Source organism: Xenopus tropicalis, chromosome 2 (genome assembly GCF_000004195.4).
Source record: "Xenopus tropicalis strain Nigerian chromosome 2, UCB_Xtro_10.0, whole genome shotgun sequence".
NCBI classification, from domain to species: domain Eukaryota; kingdom Metazoa; phylum Chordata; class Amphibia; order Anura; family Pipidae; genus Xenopus; species Xenopus tropicalis.
This window is the reverse complement of record NC_030678.2, coordinates 60,893,069-60,920,312: the sequence shown is the minus strand read 5'-3', so window position 1 is coordinate 60,920,312 and position 27,244 is coordinate 60,893,069. Positions and strand designations below refer to the sequence as shown.

Genomic DNA, 27,244 nt, shown 5'->3' with positions numbered 1-27,244 from the left:
ATGCCCTCAACAAAAAAATTGTCTATGTCTATACTAAAGGCATAATTACACTTTGCTATGTGATGCAGTCCTCGGTCTGATGGCTCCTATACCCGTCGTTGTAATTTGATCATCTGGCCCTAGGACCAAACAAGGGTATCTTAATGTGTATGGCCACAGGCTTCTCTGACCTCATATAATTTGTAATCACTTGATCATATCTGGCTAGTGTGTATGATCCATTCTGATATACTTATCACCTGATTCCCCAGTTAGATCCATAAGCTACTAATTTCTTTTAAAGGAATAGTAACACCAAAAAAATTAAACGTTCTGTAAAGTAATATATAATGTGCTGTTGCCCTCCACTGGCAAAACCTGTGTGTTTGCTTCTGAAACACTACTATAGCTAATTGAAATGAGCTATGGCAGCCATGAGGACAGTTATCCAGTCTGAAAAAAATAAAAAAGGCTTATATGCTATTTAACTTGAGCCATTTAAACGTATTTAAAGTTGAATGACTGCACCCACAGCTGCATGGCAACTTATTTGTACTGGTGTGCCATGCCTGACCACAACCTTTAATTTAAAGACATAAGAGACATATCTGAAAATTAAGAATGTACCAGTGCATTATACTTCTCTAAATATAGAAGGTTTGTGCTTTTAAAAGAAGAGTTTTGGGCTGATATACTGAGAAATTCCCCCAAAACCCTACTAGTCCCGACAATCTGTTCCACTTCCTGCTGCCTTCTTTACAAGGCTGTGCAGGGGAGCCATCGGTACTCAGTACACTGCACTGTAGGATAGGAACCAGTTGGCATTTAGGCTGACCTGATAGGGAACTGAAGCCTGACATTGCTTGTGTGACTGCAGGGCTGTGATTGGCTACTCCCCTCCTACTGTGCTTCTGGCAGGGACCGTAAGGGCATGCTCACACAGAAACACAGACAAAGACCTGAGTGGATCTATAGGGAGCTCCAATTTTAGAGAATGTATTAATTTTTAGCCCAAAGTAAAACCAGCACCATTTATTATTCATGATTGCCTAAAAGATTAAAAAAATGTTAATGTATCCAATATGTCTCCTTTAATTAGTAGTGTAGTTACACTGTATTCCTACTTAGTGATTGTCCATCTCTGTTCAAGGGAAATGTAAAGGAAAATTTGCCTTTCTTTCAATACTGTTCCAAGCAACTGGGGTTCTTTGGGTTTACATAACATAAGGATATATATGTACATCTTTCTTTTATTTTCTTTTGAAAAATATCAATATGTCTTTAAGGACATTAGTGTAATGTTTGCTTTGTGTTCCTAGATAGTAGTTTGTCTTTTATAAACATCCACGGTTATTTGGCTTTTTGGCCACAACCTTCCTTAAAGGAACAGTAACACTAAAAAATGAAAGAGCTTTAAAGTAATAAAAATATAATGCACTGTTGCCCTGCACTGATAAAACTGGTGTGTTTGCTACAGTAACACTACTATAATTTATTTAATAAGCTGCTGTGTAGCCATTCAAGCTGGAAAAGGGGAGAAAAGGCACAGGTTACATAGCAGATAACGGGTAAGTTCTGTAGAATACAATAGTGTTTTATCTGTTATCTGCTATGTGCCTGTGCCTTTTCTCCTTTGAATGGCTGCCTCCATGGCTTCATAGCAGCTTATTTATATAAATTATAGTAGACTTTCTGAAGTAAACACACAAGTTTTACCAGTGCAGGGCAGCAGCACATTATATTTTAGTTACTTTTATACACTTTCATTTTTTGGTGTTACTGTTCCTTTAAGCTGGCCATACACGCACCGATAATATTGTACAAAACCTCGTTTCGTACGATATTCGGTGCATGTATGGCTAGTCGGTGAGTCAACCGATATCGCAGGAGGCTGAAAATGAAAGAGCTTTAAAGTAATAAAAATATAATGCACTGTTGATAGGTGTGAGAGAAAACATTTCGTAAAAAAGTCGTCAATAATAAAAAGTTGCCAGAATCCTATGCAGTATCATGTCCTGCTGTAAATGTTACACCAAATGGACCAAACGTTGAAGTGTGACTTTATTCTGGACAACACATATCTCTTCTAGGATACATGAGGTTAGCAGCTCTAATCAGTAATGAGGCCCTGTAGCTGCTAGGGCAGGGAAATATGCAGTACCTAGTGGTGCTCTGACTAAACTTTTATATATGTTTCCAAAACATATCATTTTCCATCTTAGGAGCACTAAATATATTTTGCTATGGGACTCAGTAACATATAGTTGTGCCTGTAGTCATGAAATTAACCCTCCCCCCATAATCTATGAGAATAATTTAGTTCACAAAAAGTGATGTTCTTGTTTCATAAGACATATTATTAAATTAAGCTAAATTTTAAATTAACTGTCATGGTTTAAGATTTTTTTTTTTAAAGATAATAATAGATTCCACAATACAGTATATTATTGAAACTGAAAAGAGAATATTTGGCTTAATCATTAGGATACTAATTGTATTCCTTTTGCTGTGACTGATTTGCCATAGAAATAATATTACTAATTGTAGCCATAGTACTTCTACCAGAGTTTACTCTTCCTCATGTCATTACAGGGCCATAATCATTAGTCAAGGGGAAACCATATCAATGTCACAAGAGTTTACCCCAGAAACAGAGAGGCAGAGGCTGCAGTATCTAGTAAGTTCCTAGTAATTTATTTCATTTTTTATAAATACATATATTCTGTCTGTATTAAAGGGGGTGTGAAGTAAAAAAACCATAATCCTTGTGTATGTTATTTAGACCAAATTAAATAAATCTCAATATAAATTTATTAAAAATGCTCTACCATATTTAATTAGAAGTCTTTGTATTTTGCATCTTAACCAATTTCCCTGACATCAGCATTGGTCACAGTTCCTGTAAAGCTACACAGCCAGTGGCTATTCTAATGTGAAAAAATCAGGGGACTGCTCTGTACCAGACTTGAAAAACAAAATCAGAGACTGTCCTATGCCATACTTGAAAAAAAAGCACAGGACTTTGTTTACTGGTGCTGTCATTGGTCAGTGGCTGATAATTAAGTGAAACAGGAACAGAGAGTGAAACAAGTCCCTCATTTGGCTATAGACACTACATACAAAGCTCCAGTTAGCTGTTTTTTAATCCTGTATTGTACCTTCAATATTATATATATCACATACTTTTAGTGTAATAAAACTATATACTATCTCTACAAATTGATATATTGCACCTGTTCTGTGCCTAATTTAACAAATCGTTATTGTTTGTTTTAGTAATTTAGATTCTGTACTTTTAACATAATAAAGCAATATAAAAATACTTTTTTTAATATAAACCTGAGAAAATCAATTTATTTTGTTTGATTAATCTCAAAAATTTGAGGTCAGAAAACTCAAAATATAAAGACTTTTTTTGGTCACAATTTGAATCTGAATTGCAGAAAATTAATTTTAAAAAAAGTGCCCCTAAGTATACTAAGGGGGAGATTTACCAAGATCCGAACGCTTGGAGCGTTCATGCAAACAATCCGAACGTATTCTCGCCGATTTGTCGGGGGAACACGCAAAAAATTCGGAAAGGCTCTGCCGCTGTTTGCAATGGTTTGGTTCAGATTGCAAAAAAAGAGCTTTGCGGTGAGAATTTTTGTGAAAATCATTATCTGGAGATGCTGTACAGTTAGCTGCAATAATTTCAAGAAATCAATTCATGCCCTAGAAAGCAACTAGGAAAATAGTCTGCCAATTGTTTTCATACCGCGGGGCATTGTGCAAATAGCTGCAGGACTCTGCACTCTGAAATAAGAGTTCCATTCAACAGAGGTAGAAGGGGGAGGCAAGTAGGCAGGTGGTTAGGACAAGGCCAAGTTGCACATTGTGATATTGCTTTCTGCGTTGAGTTATAGATTTTTTTCTCTGGTGCTGCAGCAGGGGGGCGCATTTGTACCAGTTGGTTTTTCAAGGAGAACTATACCCCTGGGTGCAAAAAGCCCCCTTATCATTGCCTAGACCCCCCTCACCTAAAAAATAACTTATCGCATAGTTTTTATGTTTACACTCTGTCCCTAACCGCTACCTAAAAATGCAGAGAAGCACAGCCACGTTCCTCGCCAACATCATCTTACAGACTGAAGACACTTCGGGTCTCTCCTCTAATATTAACCTTGCTTGCACATGCACAGTTGGAGGTACCAGGAAATCAGCTTCAACTGCGCATGCACAAGCAGGGTTCGTGTCTGTTATAATGAGCAGATACAATTTGCCCTTAATAAAAATGCATGTTGTATGCTTCTACCACCTAAAAAAAATACTAGTTTAGCTTTCCTGGCATTTACACACTGTACTTGTTTTGTGAATGAATAGTCTTTTCAATAGAAGTTTGCATTTTAGCTAAGGTTTAGCTATTTCATTTTATGCAAAGGGAATTGTCTAGGGGAGATTGACTAAGGAGGGGAAAATTTTCAAACATTTTGCCAAATATTGAAGTTTTAAAATGAGCGTGGTGTCATTTTACTGAAATATCTGTTGTTTTACAGTTTTCCATTAGCTTTTTTCCAAACACATTTAAGCTACTAGTTGTGAAAAATATATGACCTGCCACAGCTTCTGTACTTCTGAACCTGTATTTTTAGGCATTTCTGAAACCAGAGTTATTAGGAAACGAATTCACATATTTGGAATTCCCTCGGAGGATACAGCAGAAGGAACTGAGAAAGAGGATGCTGTATCGAGATCACACCATGACAGGCTGGTAATATTTCCATTCATATGCCTCTTAATCTTAAAATTTTTCATGATTTTTATAGGATTTCACTAGAGTAATTCCTTACTATTCACTTTAGTACATATGTAAAATGTCTTATAAATACAGTTCTCTGTCCCGCTTTTTTTACAATAACTCACCATGTAAAATAAAAGTCAGTACATTTTGTGAACTTATGTAGAAATATAGAAACTGGGGCAACTCCTGTAATCTTGTGTAGAATCAACTTGTAAAACAACACTTACAACATAAGTTTAGTAGACTCTCCATTTTTTCTATTGAATATCACTGCCAATTCCATTAATGCTGTAAAGCTGTTTTGCTGTAAATTCTTGCATCCCTCTGGTTTATTCGCTTATATAAATAAGGTACCCAGAGTCTTTAAAAAAAGAATTTACCCCAAAAGGTTATCTAAGTGTTAAGCAATGAGTGACATTATTTGACAGACATGGGAAAGACTGCGAAAACAAAAAACACAGCTCCCACTGAATGTATTTTGCACTTAAAAAAAATAAAGCTGCAAAAAATTGCCCTCTGACTTCAATGCAGTATTTTATTTGAACTTTATACCACATTTATACATGTTTTGTGATTTTATTAAAATAATTTTAATAACTAAATATGCCTCTCATCAGATTGTTTAATTCTGTTATAATAATGCTAAGACTGTAACTCTTGTACAGGTATGGGATCCCTTATCCGGACACCCGTTATCCAGAAAGTTCCGAATTACGGAAAGGCCATCTCCCATAGACTCTATTATAAGCAAATAATTCTAATTTTTAAAAACGATTTCCTTTTTCTCTTAGTACCTTGTACTAAAATATAATTAATCCTCATTGCAGGCAAAACAAGCCTATTGGGTTTATTCAATATTTAAATTATTCTTAGCAGACTTACGTTATGGAGATCCAAATTACGGAAAGATCCCTTATGCGGAATACCCCAGGTCCCGAGCATTCTGGATAACAGGTCCCATACCTGTATAATATATAAACTTAAATATAGACCAGTGCTGTCCAACTGGCGGCCCGTGGCCCGCGACCCCCCTCTGTGTGGCCCCCCACCTGTCTGGCTGCTTTGATGGCTTACTCTTGTGTAAGCTTTAAATCAGTATTGTGATTAACTGGCCCCCTGCATGGTTCTCACCTCAGATTCAGGCTGTATTGTTTAAATATGTAATCCCTTGTGTTTTTCACACCTTTTAGTTTCTGCATTGTTCACCCCCTGCAGTGTTCACGCCTCAGGCTCAGTCATATACTGAGGTGGTACTGCAATTAAAACGTTTTTTAATATATAGTTATTGTGCAGACTGTAGCAGTGCCAGCATTGTGTCATTGTATGCTGCCCGTGTGTGCCATACAGCATAGGGCAAGCAGAGTATGGCACACACAGGCAGGGTAGGTCAGGCAGAGTATGGCACACACAGGCAGGGTAGGTCAGGCAGAGTATGGCACACACAGACAGCATAGGGCAAGCAGAGTATGGCACACACAGGCAGGGTAGGTCAGGCAGAGTACGGCACACACAGGCAGGGTAGGGCAGGCAGAGTACGGCACACACAGGCAGGGTAGGGCAAGCAGAGTATGGCACACACAGGCAGGGTAGGTCAGGCAGAGTATGGCACACACAGGCAGGGTAGGGCAGGCAGAGCATGGCACACACAGGCAGGGTAGGGCAAGCAGAGTATGGCACACACAGGCAGGGTAGGGCAGGCAGAGTATGGCATACACAGACAGGGTAGGGCAAGCAGAGTATGGCACACACAGACAGCATAGGGCAAGCAGAGTATGGCACACACAAGCAGGGTAGGGCAGGCAGAGTATGGCACACACAGGCAGGGTAGGGCAGGCAGAGTATGGGACACACAGGCAAGGTAGGGCAGGCAGAGTATGGCACACACAGACAGCATAGGGCAGGCAGAGTATGGCACACACAGACAGCATAGGGCAGGCAGAGTATGGCATACACAGGCAGGGTAGGTCAGGCAGAGTATGGGACACACAGGCAAGGTAGGGCAGGCAGAGTATGGCACACACAGGCAGGGTAGGTCAGGCAGAGTATGGCACACACAGGCAGGGTAGGTCAGGCAGAGTATGGGACACACAGGCAAGGTAGGGCAGGCAGAGTATGGCACACACAGACAGCATAGGGCAAGCAGAGTATGACACACACAGGCAGGGTAGGTCAGGCAGAGTATGGGACACACAGGCAAGGTAGGGCAGGCAGAGTATGGCACACACAGACAGCATAGGGCAGGCAGAGTATGGCATACACAGGCAGGGTAGGGCAGGCAGAGTATGGCACACACAGGCAGGGTAGGGCAGGCAGAGTATGGCACACACAGGCAGGGTAGGTCAGGCAGAGTATGGCACACACAGACAGCATAGGGCAAGCAGAGTATGGCACACACAGGCAGGGTAGGTCAGGCAGAGTATGGCACACACAGGCAGGGTAGGGAAGGCAGAGTATGGCACACACAGGCAGGGTAGGGCAGGCAGAGCATGGTACACACAGGCAGGGTAGGGCAGGCAGAGTATGGCACACACAGGCAGGGTAGGGAAGGAAGAGTATGGCACACACAGGCAGGGTAGGGAAGGCAGAGTATGGCAGGTTTTTGCTGTACTACAACCATTAATATGGGTATGGTCATGTGATAATGCGGGTGTGGTTTCGAATGGGTGTGGTTTCAAAAAGGGGAGTGGTCAAAACTGGCTTCCATTATCGGCCCTCCACCACGTAGGTCGGAAAAATTCCGGCCCTCGGTACCACAGAAGTTGGACAGCACAGATATAGACTATTGTAGGTTATTATGCCTTTTGTTCTGCGACTCTTATTCTCTTAGCCTTGGGGTTAACTCTAGTCTTATGTTTATATGTTTTCACTGTGGTTGTGTTTCCTACTACACCCCAAAAAATACTCATTGCTTATAATACTTATTGCTCATAATAATAATGTGTTTTTGATTCAAACCCTTCCCAAATGTTGACCAGCTTCACTTATCACTTATCATTTTTAATAAGCCTTCTTCTCTTCCCTTCATCCACTGATTGCTAATTAAATTCAGATTCTCATTACCAGATCTAGTGCATTCAACAATACAGCACCACCCTATATTCATGAATCCATCCATTCATTCCCCAATAATTGTATTCCTTTGCCCTAGATCATGTTCTGGCCTTTGCCAATCTTGCCTCTGTTTTGGCAAGGTTACTTCACACATCTCTTCGCATTCTCCCATTTACTTTAAGACTATTGCACAGTACTGCATAACCTGCTGGCACTATGTAAAGATCTGATGATGAAGACTTGAATGGCTCAGTGTAAACTGACTTTGTTTAAAATGATCATCATTTTCATCAATAGGCTATCTGGATTATAATAGTCTGTTAGGACCCTCTGCTCTGCATTTCAGACATTGTTATTGGAGAGATAAAAGGAAAAACCCCATCTGTTGCCCCCCCCCCTCTTCTTTGCTTGCAAAATAATGATGCTCTCCTCCCAGGCCTGTAGGAATGGATGCTTTAAAACATGTGCCACTGGGCAACCACATACATTAAAAAACCTGACCTTGCCAAACAAGCAGATCCTTAAATGTATGACCAGCTTTATACTGTACTTTACCCAGGTCTGGACTGGGATTAAAAACAGGGCCCAAACAGCACCTAACCAGCCCATAAAATAGTGACCGTGTATGGAATCTTACACCACCACCTCTGGTTGCCAGAATCCACAGATTGCCATTCCAGGCCTGGCTCTACTATGCTCCCTGCAGTTTATTCTATTGTTGATTACTTTTCTCAATTGTAAAACTTTCTATGTAAAGTTTACTCTTTCTTTTATGCTTCATCCCTCTTCTTTGTTGTCCTTTTTCCTCCACTCCCCAAACTTTGTTTTTTGTAAATGTTCTAAAATGTCAGTAATTATTTCCTTCAACATTCACATTTTGAGATTTATGAAAGAACACCAAATTTGGAGCTGCATAGATTTCACTATTTTCTGCTGAATAAATTAATGAATACTGATTAGTTTGTCATGAGGTAAATGCTAGGTGCTGCTGGGGAATGACATTTTTGATCAGAAATACGCAGAATAAAAAGAATGAATATCAGTTTTCAACTTGTCATACTGCTCAAATAGGTAGCAATGGAATTTTAATAATGTCAGATACTATACTGTATTAAAGAGGGTTCCGAATTTTATAAAAATAGCAAATATGCCACTTTTTTGGTAAGAGTTCTTATAGAATATGTGGAGCTGGTTTGAGGTTTGAGCTTTATGGAATTATATCTTTCTTTCCTCTGAGCCAACTAAAAGATAAATGGAAATTTTATGAGCAAGGTACTGAGCTTGAGACTGCCTTAGCTTGACAGTGTCCCTGCAAATACAGTTACCCCATACATGAACCAAAGCTGGTACAATTTACAACTGAGTCACACTTCTATCCTGCTGTTTGGATTTAAGAACATCTTTGCTGTTAATAAATAAAGACTGCATACACTTACATCAATGGTAGTGTTGTCCGATAAGACACTGTTCATAAAATATTAATGCAACCAAGGAATACTTTTTTTTTTTTTTTTTTAAACAGGGCCTATAAAACAATTGAAGTAGAAGATATGAAGTTTCCACTGATTTATGGAGAAGGGAAAAAGGTATGTAATAGAATAACATAAGGTAACTGCAAGTACATTTTGCCTTCTTGAATGGGGATCTAAATAAATGTATTTTAATATGTCTACAATCAGCTTAGCATCTGTGTATGCTTGTTCTAGCATGTTTATTACATATGGGTGAATATATGAGGCATTTTACAGTATGTAAGCTGTAACAGGCAAGGCCCTATATACCTCCTGTATTGGTTAGCATGTGTATACACTGTTGTACAGTACAGTTGGGGCTTTATAATATTAAATATGTGATGATGATAATAAGAAAAAGGCACATAGGATGCATGCATTGCAGTCCCTTTAGGCACCAAAGTAAGGCAGTCTGTATGAATCTGATTTAATTCATTGCAGCTTGCCATTAGCAGAATAGCCAAGTTAACCCTATAAGGTCCAGTAGGCGTTCAGGGGAGATAGATATGTGGATTGGTCCTGTGTTCACTTTAGGTTAAGTTTAGGTCAGTTGTTTAAGGGAGATTGCTATCAGCTAAAGGCTCCTTATATAGATTGCTTGGCTTTGAAACATGTGTCATGGAGGCACCTGTATGCAGCCAAGATGCAAAAAATAAATGCATTACACTAAGGGGCTGATTTACTAATCCACGAATCTGAATGAGAAAAATTCGGATTGGAAAACGAACATGTTGCGACTTTTTCGTATTTTTTGCGATTTTTTCGTCGCCGTTACGACTTTCCTGTAAATTGTCGCGACTTTTTCGTAACCGGTACGACTTGCGCGAATTGTCGCACCTTTTTCATTGCCATTATGACTTTCGAGAATTGTCGCGACTTTTTCATTGCCATTCTAACTTTCGTGAATTGTCGCGACTTTTTCATAGCCATTACGACTTTCGCGAATTGTCGCAACTTTCGTATTGAGAGCTCGAAAAAGTTGCGACAATTCGCGAAAAAGTCGCAAAGTACTGATCATTACGAAAAAGAACGCATTCGGACGCTTTTCGGACGTTCGTGGATTAGTAAATGTGCCCCTAAGAATGTATTTCTATTACAATATGTTTACATAAAAAAAAAGTTCAAAAGAATCAGTGCATTAGAGATCTTCTTTAAGCTGAGAATTAAGCTGTTGTACGAAAATAGGCAGGTGGAGCATTTTCCACAGTTGATTCCACTCTGAACCAGCCTATGTAGAACTGGTTTCACTGGTGTGTCATTTACAATAATAAGACCCTAAATATTATTACAAATTAAAGGAAAATCTTGTGTTTATTATTTACATAACAAGAACTAAAAAATGTTCTTTCATTTTGTAATAGGCTAGAGTTATGGCCACTATTGGAGTCACACGAGGGATTGGGGACCATGATCTCAAGGTGTATAACTCAAACATCTACATCAAGCCTTTCTTATCCTGTGTTCCAGATGTAGGTACACCATGAAGATTGATTTATGTAAATGAGATATCTATACATGTTTATCAGTCAAAGGCGATTTTCCTAACTCCTAATTCTGTTTTTGTTTAAAGTTTTCTATTGTGCATAATTACCATTTTTTTGTTATTCATATTAATGTCACCATGTGGTGCTACCCTATTTTGGAATGTGACTGGCGAGTTATATAAAATTTCAGAAGTTAATAGGAAAATTTATTAAAAAAAAATATATATAAAAAGAAGTGTAAGAGGCCATTGAACAGGCTATAAGCTATATCAATCTCTTAGAGGGCCACATATGGCTCACAGACTTCCATCTGGAAGTCCTAATTTAGAGGATAACAACTATTGTATTCTGTCAGACACATCCATAAATATAGCAACTCTGCTTCTGCAGAAATATCTGCGGTCTAAAGAAAGCCACATGATATTACCAAGGGTTTAGAAACTGCTACATGTATGACATCTATTATCTGAAATGCTTGGGACCTAGAGTTTCCTGTGTAAGAGGCCTTCTATAATAAAGAACAGCATGCATGAAGGACACTAAAAACATTTAAGAGTGAAAAACGCAATAGGATTGTTAAACCAGTATGGATTTATCATTAGTTAACTTTCATGTATAGAGAATTGTACACAGAAAAGTATATCAGTCGGAAATGAAGTCACTACTTGATATGGCAGTCCCTGTCATATTAGAGTACTTTTGTGTGAGTTAACCATGCTGCCGGAGTCTGAACTAGGGGACACTTGAGCATCCTCAAGAACAATGGCACATTTACTTTGGCACCAGCGCTCAACCAAATTTTGCAGCAGACATTGAACGTTATACCTCCTGTTGCAAGTGCCCCTATTAATGCAGGAGAAGAAAGGAGCTACAGCCACCTCAAAGGCAGGGGTAGCTCCAGGGTTTTCACAGTGGCCTGCATCACTTGGCATAGCATACTTGCTCCTAAAGAATTAAACGCAGATGCCAATGTGACATGGATGTACTTCAACCAGACTTAGAAAAATTTTAGCGCAGTTGCAGTTAATTCACTTCAAAGTACACATGTGTTTTGACACAATTGCCACAATAGCATTTGGGGCATCAACATGTGAAAAAAATACTACCTTGTTGGTAAAAATATGACTTGCACTTGAAATTGCACTTTGCACACTGCACTTGTGTTTATCAATAAGCCCGTAGGTGTTATTTGCATTTATTTAGTGAAAATTAACAGGTGTTTCGTGTTGTACAATGTAAATGTAGATAAAGGAGTGGCGCACATAATGGCACCATAATACTGATATTAGCAAATCGTCCCTTATGTATGCTCTTTTAATCCATTTACAATTTTCCTAACCATAAAGGAAATAAACTCAGCTACTATTTGTATGTTTTAACTTACTCTTTTTATTTCCAGGTGAGAGTATATAACTTGGCAGAAAGTCAGCGTTGCCCTGATGATGTAATGGTAATGGGAACAGATGGGCTGTGGGATGTCATTAGTAACAAAGAAGTGGCTGACACTGTCAAAAGAGTTTTTTCTTCTCCTGACACTGACATACAGGACAGGTAAAGCTAAAAATGTAGCCTGTTAATTAACATTCTCAGTGTTAAATGAGTGATAGTCAACATTATTCTTCATGCTGCTTATGGCTCATCTATAATGTTAAGTGAAATTTGTGGGCGATCTTTTTAATTGCCTCTAAATTCTAGTTTTTTAACAAGACAGTAACAGTTTGAGGGCAGTATATTACTGTTTGCTTTGTTTTTATTGGCAGGCACTTCCGTTGTAACTGTTTCTGTACATTAAGATTTAGGCTAACAGCACATTGGTCGGTTTCTCTGCTGGCCATATGGGTTGGAACTGGGGGGGGGGGGGGGGCAACATTTTTATTCCCAGGATACAGAAAATGCCCACTCACCCTGCCTTCACCGCCTGATTCCTGCTTGGTTGCCACAGAGAAGGAAGGCGGGGTAGGCGGCTATTTCAAACCAGCAGCAGCTCAGGAGCACTGAAACCAAAAAGGCTACTTGTATGAAAGAAGTTATTTCCTACTGTCAGCAATACAAGTTTTAAGTTGGATTGGGGATCTGCTTTATCTATCCTGCCATATGTTCTGATGGTGCTTTACATGAAATTCACACTGTATTTATCTATTTATCCTGCCATGTGTTCTGGTAGTATTATACATGGAATTGACACTGTATTTATTTATCCTGCCATGTGTTCTGGTAGTATTATACATAGAATTGACACTGTATTTATTTATCCTGCCATGTGTTCTGGTAGTATTATACCTGAAATTGGCAATGTATTTATTTATCCTGCCATGTGTTCTGGTAGTATTATACATAGAATTGACACTGTATTTATTTATCCTGCCATGTGTTCTGGTAGCATTATACCTGAAATTGGCAATGTATTTATTTATCCTGCCATGTGTTCTGGTAGTATTATACGTGAAATTGGCAATGTATTTATTTATCCTGCCATGTGTTCTGGTAGTATTATACATAGAATTGACACTGTATTTATTTATCCTGCCTTATGTTCTGGTAGTACTATACCTGAAATTGGCAATGTATTTATCTTTCTGGAGGTATAAACTTTGAATTGGCACTTTATATTTTATATGTTCTATTGCCATTATGGATGGAAATGGTATTTATCCTGAAGTGTATTTAGGTAACATTATTCATGGCTTTAGAACTGCATATATTAAACTATGGGGCACATTTTCTTATCCACGAATGATCCGAGCGTTCGTTCGATCAGTTCAATTGTATTTTCCGACTTTTTGCTGAAAAAATCAGATCGGTTTTGCCGCTGTTTACAATCGTTCGGTATGAAAATTTTGTGACTTTCGGACTGCCAATACGATATTATCGTGACTAATACGATTTTTTCGTAAGCATTTTCGTGATATTTGCGATCTTCAGAAATTTTCGTTTCCAATCCGAATTTTTCCCATTCGGGATTCGAACTCGTGTTTTGATAAATCTGCCCCTATGTGTTTAAAGGTTGATATATATGACATTGCAATTATGCAGTGTTCTGGAGTATTATGCATGAAAGTGACACTGTTTATTTTACATGGGTGAATTTTCAAGTAGTTTGACAATAACATCAACAGTAAAGGATATGTACTAGCCTGCCCAAACAAAAAAAAAAACAAAAAACTCACCCTCTGCTTATGATTAAGTCTGGTGAACCTGTCACAGTAATTTACAATTTCTATGGAAAGAACTGAAGATCAGAGTTCCATCAGGATACACTACATTCTAGATTAGGAATGCAAAAGTAAGGTGGATAATACAAGGATGCTGGACCATGGAAACAAGTTTCTGCCTGTATTATAACATTATTCTTGGCCTTAAAGTGATACTGACACTAAAAAACTACTGTTCAAAATATTAATATACATTAAAATTTACCTATAGGTCATGTCGATCGTTTTTTGACGATAGGCCTGCTTTTGTAAGTAATTGTTACTGGATGTTCCTAAACCTGTTTGCCAACCTGACTGTCCCCTCTTAGCCTGTCTTCTGCTGCACAAATATGGCAGCCCCCTCATAGAGGGACACGGGGGATTAGAAAGGTAATGTAAGAATACATATATAAGGCAAAATTATAAATAGCATGCAAAGACAATGTTATGAAAGACATAACAAAAAAATTCTGGTGTCAGCGTCCCTTTAAAGATCTTAAAGGGACACTAAACCCTGCTGCACAGCACTGCTCAACCAAACTTGACTTCAAATCCCAGAATAATGTAACATATAATGAAGGGTAAGGTTGTTTTCTTAAAGCAGTATTGCAAAATAAAACTTTTACAGCTCTCCAGTGCCCACAGTAGCATTGAAATGCAAAAGAATCCTCTAATGAATATCCCAGCTGGCTCCATTTTCTTTGTTCCTGCGATTGGAGTTGGGAGCATTAAGCAGTTTCCCAGCACTGAATAAGTCTCTCCTTTACCCCCATGTCTGATTTCTGTGTCATATAATGAAGGGAAAAATGACATTATCTCTATATTAAGATAACAGGAAGATGCCTGACATAATGCTGGGAATCAGCATTATCATTGGTCAGTTCTCTTGAATCTATAATTACATTTTTGGCTGGTAGAATTCTCATTTGTGAATTGGCTTCCATGTGTAACTATGTTTTTCATCAGCTTCTATAGAGAACTAGGGGGGCAGTGGGGCAGCTTTATGGTTGGGTTTAGTGTCCCTTTAAGCCAAGGCTGATATAGCAGTTTGCCTGGTACAACCAATATGCTGCACAATAAAGGGGTAAAGTGCACATGTTGCTGTTTGTTTCTCATAGTAATATTTTTTCTTGATATTTCTATATATTTTTCTGACTTTTTTATCTTGCAGGTATAATATTGCAGCAAGAGAGCTTGTCCTTCAAACCAGAGGAATTCTACAAGGAAATAGTTGGAAATTATCTAATGGGACACTGGCATCTGGAGATGACATATCTGTGTTTGTTATTCCCTTAGCTGGACTATCAGCTAAATATAAGCACCACTAGAGGGCAGAATGGCACCTCAGAATGACAGTTTTGTTACTGTCAGCATAATGCACCTGTATATACTGCAGGAGCAAGACATACAAAGCACTTTGACACTATATTTCCTAAAATTGTATTTAAACATACGATGAGGATAAAAGAAACAGAAGGTTGCCCAAGTGCTTTTACTGGAAATGTACAATAAGCAGTGTTAGATGGGGCAAGATATCTTTATATTGCTATTACACAAGAGAATTAATAATAAGAAAAGTATGATGTCCTGGTGAAAAAAGGCTTATTTTGAAGACAGGCATTATTGAACTATGGTTAGGTTTTAAATATGGGTCCCTATTCTATAAGGCTGGTTCTTCATGATACCCATTAGTAATGTGAATTTTTTTCCTACTATTGAAAAATATCATTAAATGAATAGCTGCTTCTGACCATTTGAATAAAAGTCTTTAAAATAAACACAAAGACCAATGTGTACATATTTTAATTTAAAAAGCCAACAAGTCCAAATAATAGGATGTAACAAGGACAGGAATTTTTAAAATTCATAAAAATACAAGTAATCTTTCTTCTCTTCGTCCTTATGAGAGCTATTGCTGCTGCGGCTTCTGAGTTGGCATAAAGATTATATATACAGTTATGGGACCTGCTATCCGGAAAACCCCAGGTCCCGAGCATTCTGGATAAGGGATCTTTCTATAATTTGGATCTCCATAACTTATATCTGCTAAAAATTAAGTAAATATTGAATAAACCCAGTAGGATTGTTTTACCTCCAGTAAAGTAAGGATTAATTATACCTTAGTTGGGATCAAGTACAAGGTATCGTTTTATTATTACAGAGAAAAAGGAAATGTTTTAAAATTAGAATTATTTGCTTATAATAGAGTCTATGGGAGACGGCCTTTCCGTAATTCAGATACTTTCTGAATAACGGGTTTCCGGATAAGGGATCCCATACCTGTATTAGATTTTCAGACAGCCGGACAATGTGAAACAGACGTAAAAATGAATTTGCACTATTTTCAGTGGGTGCCTCTGTAAACCACATAGGTTGGTAAATCTATGCATATTGGGCATTAAACTGTCCAGTAGATTCCTGGCATTCATATTTAGAATGTGTTATGTTGGTTTTGTTACAAAATGTGGGGCATATAATGAGATAAAATGCAAGCTTTGTGACAATTTTCAGAGATCTGCTATGTTGAGCATAGTTTTGCGTTTTGGTGCTTTGTCATACAAAGATATATTTTTCTCTTTGTTTTGGTATGTAGAGCTCTTAATCTTGTTCTAGAAGTGGAAATACACAAAAACTCAAAAAATAATGATGTATGGTTTTCATATGTAAAGTAAAAATTACCCTAGAAAATGCCCCTAAAGCAAGAGAGTACAAAATATTCAAAAAAAAACATCTGGCATATCGTACACATGAAATGCAAAATTTTGCTGGCACTGCAACTATCCATTTCAGAACTGCCATTTGTGCTCTCTACACCTGGTGTAGATTAACAAATTCAGTGCATGGCCCTGATAAGAGTCAGCTCTGTACTTTCCATAAGCACACAGCATGTACAGGGCTCCCTAAAGCTTTGCCATCCTTGATGCTCTTGGCTTGCAAGAGCTACGCCACCCAACGGCTCCCCTTTATTATGCAGTTCTACGACACCAGGGCTTCACTGCATACAGAGAGGGGTGCAAGTCTTTTCTGTCTATTGGCTCAACAAATTCCACGGGTAAAGTGCTTTCTGGCCCAATTTTGCCATTTGTCTCTTGCTCCACCAACTTTTAATGTTTTCAAATAAGCCCTTTTTAGTTTCATGTTAGGCTGACTGCAGGATATGCTGGGGGCAACATTTGCATCCATTTGGTACTACAGCCTGCATCCTAGTCTTAAAGTATTGGCAGTCACCAATTTTGTTGATCTACTCCAACGCACATAACAAAATGTCTAACATTACCTTCCTACTTGGATTAATGTGATTTGCCAGTGGTAAAACATATGCATCATGCATGCTGTGCATAGTCACCCAGCCCATTTAAGTTTTGTTTTTTTAACTAACTACTGCACAAATTATGCCACTATGCTACTTTTTTTCTAGGGCAAACATACACCGTTTTGTGCCTCAGTCTCCCAGAGATGCTTTACCACTGATGATTTACATTAAGCCTGATAAAAATTTTTTTTAGATGTTGTCACCCACACTGGTAGAATGCCAGCTTAAATATCCCCAACAAAAAAAGGGAATAACTTACATTTAATAAATGTCGACTTTGGTTGTGAACATTTTTTCACAACTGTGGCAATGGCCGTTTTACTACATACATGTTTATACATTATGTAAATCCCCTACTGGGAGACTTGCTTCTTAGATATGTCATCTTGCTTTCTATAAAAAAAAACTGAAGAGACCAATCTCGCAGACTGACCATCAGTTCCTATAGCAATTAAGGCTGATGCCACACGAGGCGTAGGGCTGAAATTTTCGGCAAGCGGAAAAACTCTTGGCGAAAATTCAGCCCTATGCCTGCTACTTGTGCCTGCACCCGAAAGAATGGAATACGCTCGGGTGCAGGCACATTTAGCCGATATACGCATGAAAACGCATGAGAATGCAAAGTCTCGCGTTTTCATGCGTATATCGGCTACATGTGCCTGCACCTGAGCGTATTCCATTCATTCGGGTGCAGGCACAAGTAGCAGGCGTAGGGCTGAATTTTCACCAAGCGTTTTTCCGCTTGCCGAAAATTTCAGCCCTACGCCTCGTGTGGCATCAGCCTATAGGTAAGAGATCTCCAAAACCAACAAGCACCATTAGGTTAAAGTGTTTGAAAGTAGCAAAACATGGAAATTTGGTCTGCTTTCCTTTAGAATAATAAAAAAAAAAAATATAGGATTGTGGGAGCACTCCAAAACGAATTAAAATGTCGGTAAAGTGTAGTGTAAATGTGAGTGATCTGCACACATTAGGAAGGAGGTACCAGATGAAGCGTTTTTAAAAAATGTATGTACAGGTATGGGATCCCTTATCCAGAAACCCGTTATCCAGAAAGTTCTGAATTACGAAAAGGTCAGCCCCCATAGACTCCAAAATTAAGAAAAGATCCCTTATCTGGAAAGCCCCGGGTCCTGATCATTCTAGGTAACAGGTCCTATACCTGTACTTGCAAACAATACATGACGAAACAAAACACTGAGCCAAGGAAAATGAATTGATCAATCCCCTTTTTTGTATGTCTGAAGTGACTTTGTCAGTAGCAGTTCAACTATACTTTGGTCCTCCTGCACACCTGCTTATTTTTTCTAAAAATCCAGGTTTAAAACCTACTCATATAAGTTCTACGACTGTACCACAGGGGGTTAATTCCCGTCACCTTCAGTGGAGCTTTACATGTACCAAATGGTATCTGTATCATGTGCACAACATCCTCAGATGAATGTATCCATGGCTGGCCTTGTGTATGGCTAATGTGTACAACCTGTACGATCACACAGGGATACTTTTAATTATACAAATGACGGTATAATAAATGTTTTTTCAATATGTTACCTTAAAATGCATTGAAATATAACCTCTTGTAGTCAGATTTCAAAAAGGCAGTAGATAAATTGACACTATTTTGTACTCTGCAAATTGTTGATTGCTGGCCATTGCCTATTTTACATAGGGCACAATTATTCCAAGGCCTTCAATGCACATCAGTATGAAAAGTTATTTCAACAGCAAAATAGTGGATACTGCCAGAACACTGACACATAAACCTACAATAAAGTCTGCAGGGTATATCAAGTGCATGTGAAAAAAGTAACAGTGGATACCCATTACTCATGAATGAAAGTGGGAACAAAGACAAATAACAAACAAGCATAATGTGTTTAGAAAAGATATGTACCACACAAAGCTATCAGCTAGTCACAAGATACTCTGCACTAAACAGATACCACATTTTATCAACTAGCATCAACAACATGGAGGAATTTCATCACTTCAAATGGTGCCTTTGGAAAAAAAGATAATCTTATTGTAAATATCAACTTTACAACAACATACCTTAAAAAACAAACCGGTATAAGCATATAAAATTCCAAAAAAGTGCAACAAAGCCTGCACACATAAAAATCCAAAGTGTACCATTAGAATCTTTAGCTTAAGAGTCTCCCACATGACCTCTGCTCCCTGCTAAATGCTCAAAAACATAGCATTAAAAGTCTGCAAGGCTGTGTGTGTGTTGGGGGTAACAATATCTATGGACTGCATTTGTAATGCAGTTCTTTGGCCATATGCCAGTCACTACGACAGAGTCCCTGGCCATCTGTGGTCATTTGACTACAACAAAGCACCAATATGGGTACATGTTTCTGTCTTATATTGAACAATTCCTCCTGTAAGTATAGCCTGTGAGATTTTACTGGGAAGTGCAACTTGATTAAATATTTCGCTTCCTTCTATAAGTCATCGAGATGATCAAGGGATTTTGAAGTATTACATTATTGTATAAAATTGATCGAAATGTACTTTTAGGCATTGTTTAATACAACAAACAGACAGTATGCATTTCGATTTGACACTGGTATATATTTTACCCCTTCTTGTTCTTCCTTACTATCAATAGATGGCAGCAGACAAAAATAAGATTTATGTGGGCAACATCAAGTTCAAACAATTTATACATAGCCATACAGACAATTTCATTATCATTGTAATTTTTTAATATTGCACCAGCAATTTACACAGGGCTTTACATCAATTTATAACAAACAGGATGGGGTCTTACAATCATTTTACCGAATAAAAATAATAGTGTTACATGTGCATATAAGGTCATTGGTTTTTAAATTATTTTTCTTCAGTTAGGCTTTCTTCTTAGAGTTATTATAAACTGCACATAACCCACACATTTTGCCCCAGATAAAAGACTCCTTAGAAGACTCCATGAAGCCTTGTCTCCCACTACTCCATAACAGTTACAAGCTCTGGGCACATATTAATACTATGTCTAGGGCACCAAACTACAGAACATAAATTGCAGGTAGCGCCCACTGTGCAGGTTGATTGCCCGCGGTGTACAGTTAAAATGATGTAAAATTTTATATTTATATATTTTATACTATTTATATGAATTGTATAATTAATCCATTTAAGGGAGTGTACTCCAAATAGCTTAACCAAGACACAAATTTAACATTATAGCCCTTGCCCCACAGAAAACACAGAAAAACATCCGTCACTTAAACAGCAGCAGTTTTTCTTCTTACAATAAATACAGACTGAACACATGCAAATAACAGCATATACATAAGAAAACTAAAGTCCTGCACAACTCACGAAGTTTACCTGCAGGTTCAGCTTTGCGTAATGCAGACGAATGTGCCCACCGCTGGCAAGGCAGTAGTTTGTCTAGTTATCTCCATGGGCAAACACCACTGCCCCCTAACTACACAAACTACTACCTCAGCCAGAGAGCTGGGCAAGATCTGGCTGAAATTCCATGTTCTAGTGGTTAATTTCTGGGCATTTAAGGAGGGTTCCTCCAACCTTATTGAGAAAAAAAAATTGATGATATTAAGCAAGCAGGAAGAAGCAACAATGCATCTCAGACATTAATAATCTAAACATTATTTTAATCTCATAAAGCAATCATCCACAATAAAAAGTCAGAAAGAAACACAGAGTAAGGAAAGAATGTTTTAAACCAGTTACATAGAAATATAAAAATACATCAACATCTATTAGAATTTAAAGAGCAGCAGGAGAAACCCACATTTCTATGAATTAAATATATAATCATGACTAAAGTAGTTCTATAACTTCATAAAGTTATAAAAAAAAAACTAACTTGACAAACTAGAAAGGTAGCTATATTTCGGCACGAATAACGCCAGATTACAATGAAGGGTTAAGAGCGCTCCTTGCTATGCTTCAGCCATCCTTACGGCAAATAGAAAAGGTGGCGCTTTGATAGACTGGCCCTTCAGCCAATGGAAAATGTAATAGCCTTTAAAATGCAGACTCTCAACCAATGAAGAAGTCAGGGTGGGTCTTCTCCAGGTTAGGTTGTCTCTTGTCCTGCCACGCGTGCACTATCAGCTCGCATACTGCTGCAGACCAGGCCTGCAAAGCACATAGGATTAACGAAAGCATGTGTTAATCCAGAGGCTGCCGTGCCACAAATTAAACACCGACACTCCCTCCCCTCGCCGTAGAGCCCTCAACTCCGAGCACAAACAATGTACTTAAAAGTGCAGTAATCACATATGAATATGTTTTCTAGGCATTTTGCACTTAGACGTGCCACCTGGCCAGAAACAATGAGGCTTAACGCCAACGTGATTAATTGCCAAATAGGTTTTAAGGACTGGTTTTGAGGATTTTTTCCTGATGGGGCGACCTACACTTTAGAATAAGTATTGCATGTACACGCCTCTTGTACATATAGCTACACTTTGAAATACGGCATAGGAGCAGACTTATGTTGCACCTTATATATAAACCCACGCTAACCTCTACAATGTCAAATATATATATACACATATATTCACATGCAAATATACATATATAACACTACACACTCACAGCATTCCGCCCAAGAGTTCCGTTTCTCTTAACACAACCTGCAGTCCCGGATCGCTGCTTAAACATCCCGCAACGCCATTAATACCCAGCTCCTTGGCTCCTGCCTGACAGCTAATCCCGACGTCACAAGTCTCATCTCGCGAGAGGTTGGCGTCACGACTGCGCATATATAAACGCGGGGGATGGTGGGGTGACTGGCAAGGAGTGCGAGCTAGCTTAGTGTAACGAAAGTGTGGGCCACTTGTAAAAGTGCTAACAGCTCCTTCTTTTGTTAGAAATGTAAATGCATTTTTTTTTGTGGTGGTTGCCACTTTTTCTGGAAAAATATACCAGCCTTCTTATATTTTTATGCATTTTCCATAATAATAAAATTGCCACCAGCTATGTGGCAACCCTAGGCGGTTGCCAGCCATGTCTGCTAATACCAGAGCTTGTTACCAATGTTGGCCACAGCAAAGTGCACACTGGTATTTATGTGGTCCAGGTAACAGGAAAAACTAGCTTAGTTTTTGCCAAACAGCTGCAACTGGAGTTTCCTCCCCCAATAGTTTCGTAGAAGTCATTATTTTTTTTCTATTTACAGTTTCTAGTTATGCCAGGGAAGAAAGGGACAAACCACTTTACAGTAAAATCTTAATTTTATATCCCCTGATTTTAGGTTTTCCTACATTTTACACCATTGTTTTGTGGTCCCGCTTATATATAATACATAATAAACTTCCCTGAATTTACATTTTTCCTGGATTTTGCACCATTTTTTTCTGGTCCCCTAAAAAACTTAAAATAGGGGTTCTGTATTTTTCTTGTGGAGAACTGCAGTACTTAGGGTTGCCGCCTGTTTGGTTTTGACCCAAATAGTTTAGGTTGTCTAAGGCCTGTTTGTGCCTCAACTGTCTGTTGAGATATGAATTGTTTATAAATTAGAGTTGCTGTGTTTCAGAGCTTTATGGATAACTGAGTTTTGTGTCATAGATCCCTTACTTTAAAGGATTGTACCTACTCACCAGGCAGAATAGAGATAGTGTTGCCACCAATGTGGTTTTGAACTGTAAATTCCAGTTTTCCAAAGGGCTGTTGTCACGATCGGTATCCCAAAACTCAGAACAGACTCCAAGGGTCCGGTCTCGGCTCACACTTCTGCTTCTTAGAATAGTCAGGACAGGCCGAGGTCAGCAACGATCGGGCAATGCAGCAAAGAGTCAGGATCCAATAGAATAGTCAGGCAATGGTCAGTCCAGGCAGCAGGCAAGAATAGGTAGGAACAGGCAAGGTCAATACAGGCAGCAAACGAGAAGGTTAGGTACAGGCTAAAGTCAAACACGGCAGGAACAACAAGAGAAACACACCCAGGAACTCACAGGAAGCAGAACCTACGTTGGGCAGGGATTACAAGCAAGAAGCGCCTTAAATATTTGAATTTGGCGCCATAGTGACGTCATACGGGCGCGCCGAACCGATACACGAGTGCGCATGCGCCTAGCGCCGGACGCGAGCGCGCATGCGCGCGCATAAGGGAAGGTGCCAGTAAGTTAAAGGGCAGCTCACCGTGCGCATGCGCACCTAAAAAGAGCCGGTGGGCGTCCCCGCCGCCCCATTAGACCACCAGGTACCTTTACATTACCCCCCCTCCAGAGGGGGCCCAAATATCAGAAGCTGGAACCCAAGACCTCTCTTCGGGGGCCATAACCCTTCCAATGCACCAGGTATTGTAGCTTACCCCTAGAGAGGCGAGAGTCTACTAGCCTTTGAATCACATATTCGGATTGTCCTTCAATAGAAACAGGAGGAGGACATCTCTGCCGAACAAAGAAACATGAAAGGAATTAGAAATTTTGAGTTCGGGAGGAAGTTCTAATCGGACCGCATTGGGGTTTATGACTTCAGATATCGAATAAGGACCAATAAATTTGGGTGCAAACTTGGAAGAGGGAACCTTCAAAGGAACATTCTTAGAAGAAAGCCAAACCCTTTCACCAACCTGATAAGTGGGTGATGTTTTGTGACGCTTATCAAAGGCTTTCTTCTGAACAGCTACTGCAGTAGACAATGCACTATGAACCTTTTGCCAAATGTTAGAGAAATTATCAACTATAGAATTGACAGCAGGTATATCAGAAGAAGTGGAACCAGTGGACCAGAAGTTTACCAGTGGAAAACGAAAAAACTCTGGGATGAAACCCAAAAACAACGAAAAACGGCGACTCCCCTGTGGATGAGTGAGTGGAATTATTGAAAGCAAACTCAGCCCACGGAAGAAAATCAGCCCAAAGGGATTGATTACTGGAAACATAGCATCAAGGTACTGCTCCAGAGACTGGTTTGTCCTCTCCATCTGCCCATTGGTCTAAGGATGATAAGCTGAGGAGAAGGACAACTCAGTACCCATCAGTAAACAGAAAGCCCACCAAAACCTAGAAACGAACTGGACCCCCCTATCGGAGACTATATTCAGCGGAGCCCCATGGAGCCTAAAGATATACAACAAAAAATGTTCTGCTAGGGATTTCGCAGAAGGGAGGGCGGGAAGGGGAATAAAACGGGACATCTTGCTAAAGCGGTCCACAACCACCCATATGACAGTATACCCTTTGGAAGGAGGTAAATCTACAATGAAATCCATGGAAATGTGAGTCCATGGCCTTTCAGGAATCGGAAGCGACTGTAGCAGACCTTGAGGCAAGGACCTGGACGATTTGGAACATTGACAAGTTGGACAAGAATCAACATAATTATTAACAGCTTGTCTTAAAGTTGGCCACAATGGGTACGGGACATAAGAGAACAGGTTTTATTGTGGCCAGGGTGCCCAGCCACCTTAGCATCATGAGCCTCTAAGAAAACCGCCTCACGGAGGTTTTCTGGAACAAACAATTTCCCTGGGGGTACATTGGAGGGAGAGTCAACCTGAGCTTCCATCAAGGAAGTAAGCAAATCTGGACTCAGAGCTGCTATAATCAACTCCTTAGGGACAATAGGGTCAGGTAGAGATCTCTCCAGCGGATTGGGGTCAAAACCCCTAGACAGGGCATCTGCTTTGACGTTCTTTTCGCCAGGTCTATAAGTTATAATGAAATTAAAACGGGAAAAGAATAATGCCCACCAGGCCTGTCTAGGATTCAAGCGTTTAGCAGATTCAATGTACAAGAGATTTTTATGGTCTGTGATTACTGTTACTAAATGTTTGGCACCTTCCAAGAGGTGTCTCCATTCAGTAAACGCCAATTTTATGGCCAGTAATTCCCTATTACCAATATCATAATTCATCTCCGTAGGAGAAAACTTCTTAGAAAAATAACCACACGGGTGAATCTTATTCGTTACAGGATGCCGATGAGATAGGACCGCCCCCGCACCAATTTCAGAAAGGGAGAGCCAGGGTGCAGAAGTACATGAGCTGAAATAAAAGCTTCCTTTAACAGTTTAAAGGCTGTTAAGGCCTCTTCTGGCCAAATGCTTGGGTCAGCACCTTTTTTAGTCAGAGCGGTAATTGGAGCCACTAAGACCAAATAATTCTTAATAAATTGCCTGTAATAATTGGCAAACCCCAAAAATCTCTGTAAGGCTCGCAGAGACAGAGGTTGTACAATGTACCCAATTTAGGATAGCCTGAACCTTGGCTGGGTCCATTTCAAGACCCTTATGGGAGATAATGTACCCAAGGAAGTGAACCGAAGTGACTTTGAAGATGAACTTCTCAATTTTAGCATACAAATGATTCTGCCTCAATCTAAGTAAGACCTCTTGAACATGAGCACGGTGATCAGACAGACTATTGGAATAAATCAAAATATCATCTAGGTCAGTGCTGTCCAACTGGTGGCCCGCGACCCCCCTCTGTGTGGCCCCCCACCTGTCTGGCTGCTTTGATGGCTTACCTTTGAGTAAGCTTTAAATGGTATCAGTACTGAGATTAACTGGCCCCCTGCATGGTTCTCACCTCAGATTCAGGCTGCAATCCCTCTTTATTGTTTAAAAATTTAATTCCCTGTGTTGTTCACACCTTTCAATCCTTGCATTGTTCACCCCCTGCAGTGTTCACACCTCAGGCTCAGGCTGTAATCACCCCCATTGTTCACACCTCAGACATTGTAGGTACTGCCTGGACTATGCTGCCTGTGTGTATGGCACACAGAGGGAGCATAGGGTATGCAGATTATGGCACACACAGGCAGCATAGGGCAGGGAGGGTATGGCACACACAGGCAACATAGGGCAGGGAGGGTATGGCACACACAGGCAGCACAGGGCATTTAGAGTATGGCACACACAGGCAGCATAGGGCAGGCAGAGTATGGCACACCCAGGCAGGGTAGGGCAGGCAGAGTATGGCACATACAGGCAGGGTAGGGCGGGCAGAGTGCTGCCTGTGTGTGCCATACTCTACCTGCCCTATGCTGCTTGTGGGAGGTGAACATGGCAGGGGTTTGTTCTGGGAGTTTGTTAGCAGTTGGAAATAGCCATTAAATGGTCCCTAAGGTGTGTAATTATGTGCTGGCGGTTTCTGTGCAATCCACAGGGGAGGATGAGGCATATGGATTTAAGGGTATATTTTAATATGACATAATATAATTCTTTTACATATGAATGACGGTTGATATCCCCACAGTAAGGACCAAGCATTTGGGTTTTTGCTGCACTACCACCATTGTGATAAAATAGGTGTGGGTTGAAGTGGGTGTGGTTTAAAAAGGGGAGTGGTCAAAAGTGGCTTCCATTAGTGGCCCTCCACCATGTATGCGAGAGAAATTCTGGCCCTTGGCACCGCAGAAGTTGGACAGCACTGATCTAGGTATACTACTACAGATCGACCTAGAAGTTTGCAGAATATGTCATTCACAAATTCTTGGAAGACAGCAGGGGCATTACATATTCCGAAGGGAATTACCAGATATTCATAATGCCCATTGCGGGTATTAAAGGCTGTCTTCCATTCATCCCCTTCCCGGATTCGTATTAAATTTTATGCGCCTCTTAGATCGAGCTTAGAGAAAATAGTAGCTCCCTTTACTCTATCAAAGAGTTCAGAAATCAAGGGAAGGGGATAACGGTTTTTGACTGTGATTTTGTTTAAACCCCTGTAGTCAATACATGGTCTGAGACCCCCATGTTTCTTCTCTACAAAGAATAATCCAGCTCCTGCAGGAGAGGAAGATGGCCTTATAAACCCCTTCTCCAGATTGTCTTTAATATAATCTTCCATTGCTTGGGTCTCAGGAAGAGATAAGGGGTATCATAGGGTCGGTGTGGAGAAAGAGATTCAGCTGCCTTTTTAGAAAAGACGTCCGCAAAGGGGGAGTAAGGAGAAGGTAGCCCCTGTACAGAGGTTGCGGCCAGAACCTGAATGGGCTTCATGCATA

At 39.7% G+C, this 27,244-nt stretch overlaps 1 protein-coding gene, 1 long non-coding RNA gene and 1 other non-coding gene across 3 annotated transcripts in view; 1 reads left to right on the top strand and 2 right to left on the bottom strand.

Moving 5' to 3' along the window:
• Positions 1-15,774, top strand: part of ppm1j (protein phosphatase, Mg2+/Mn2+ dependent 1J) — a 28,312-nt gene extending 12,538 nt beyond the window's left edge. The window contains exons 5-10 of the mRNA NM_001005797.1: positions 2,572-2,656; positions 4,611-4,729; positions 9,333-9,396; positions 10,683-10,790; positions 12,205-12,356; positions 15,168-15,774. Coding sequence (NP_001005797.1) covers positions 2,572-2,586 — 15 coding nt within the window. The 3' untranslated portion in view covers positions 2,587-2,656; positions 4,611-4,729; positions 9,333-9,396; ... (1 more) ...; positions 12,205-12,356; positions 15,168-15,774. The remainder of the gene's footprint in view (positions 1-2,571; positions 2,657-4,610; positions 4,730-9,332; positions 9,397-10,682; positions 10,791-12,204; positions 12,357-15,167) is intronic.
• Positions 15,775-19,963: 4,189 nt separating this feature from the next.
• Positions 19,964-22,003, bottom strand: LOC116408822. Its single transcript, XR_004221279.1, has 2 exons — positions 21,888-22,003; positions 19,964-21,425 (listed from the first exon to the last, which is right to left on the bottom strand). It is a non-coding gene; the product is annotated as an uncharacterized LOC116408822 (long non-coding RNA).
• On the bottom strand, positions 20,692-20,773 carry mirlet7b (microRNA let-7b). Its single transcript, NR_049531.1, has one exon. It is a non-coding gene; the product is annotated as a microRNA let-7b (primary transcript).
• Positions 22,004-27,244: the final 5,241 nt, after the last annotated feature.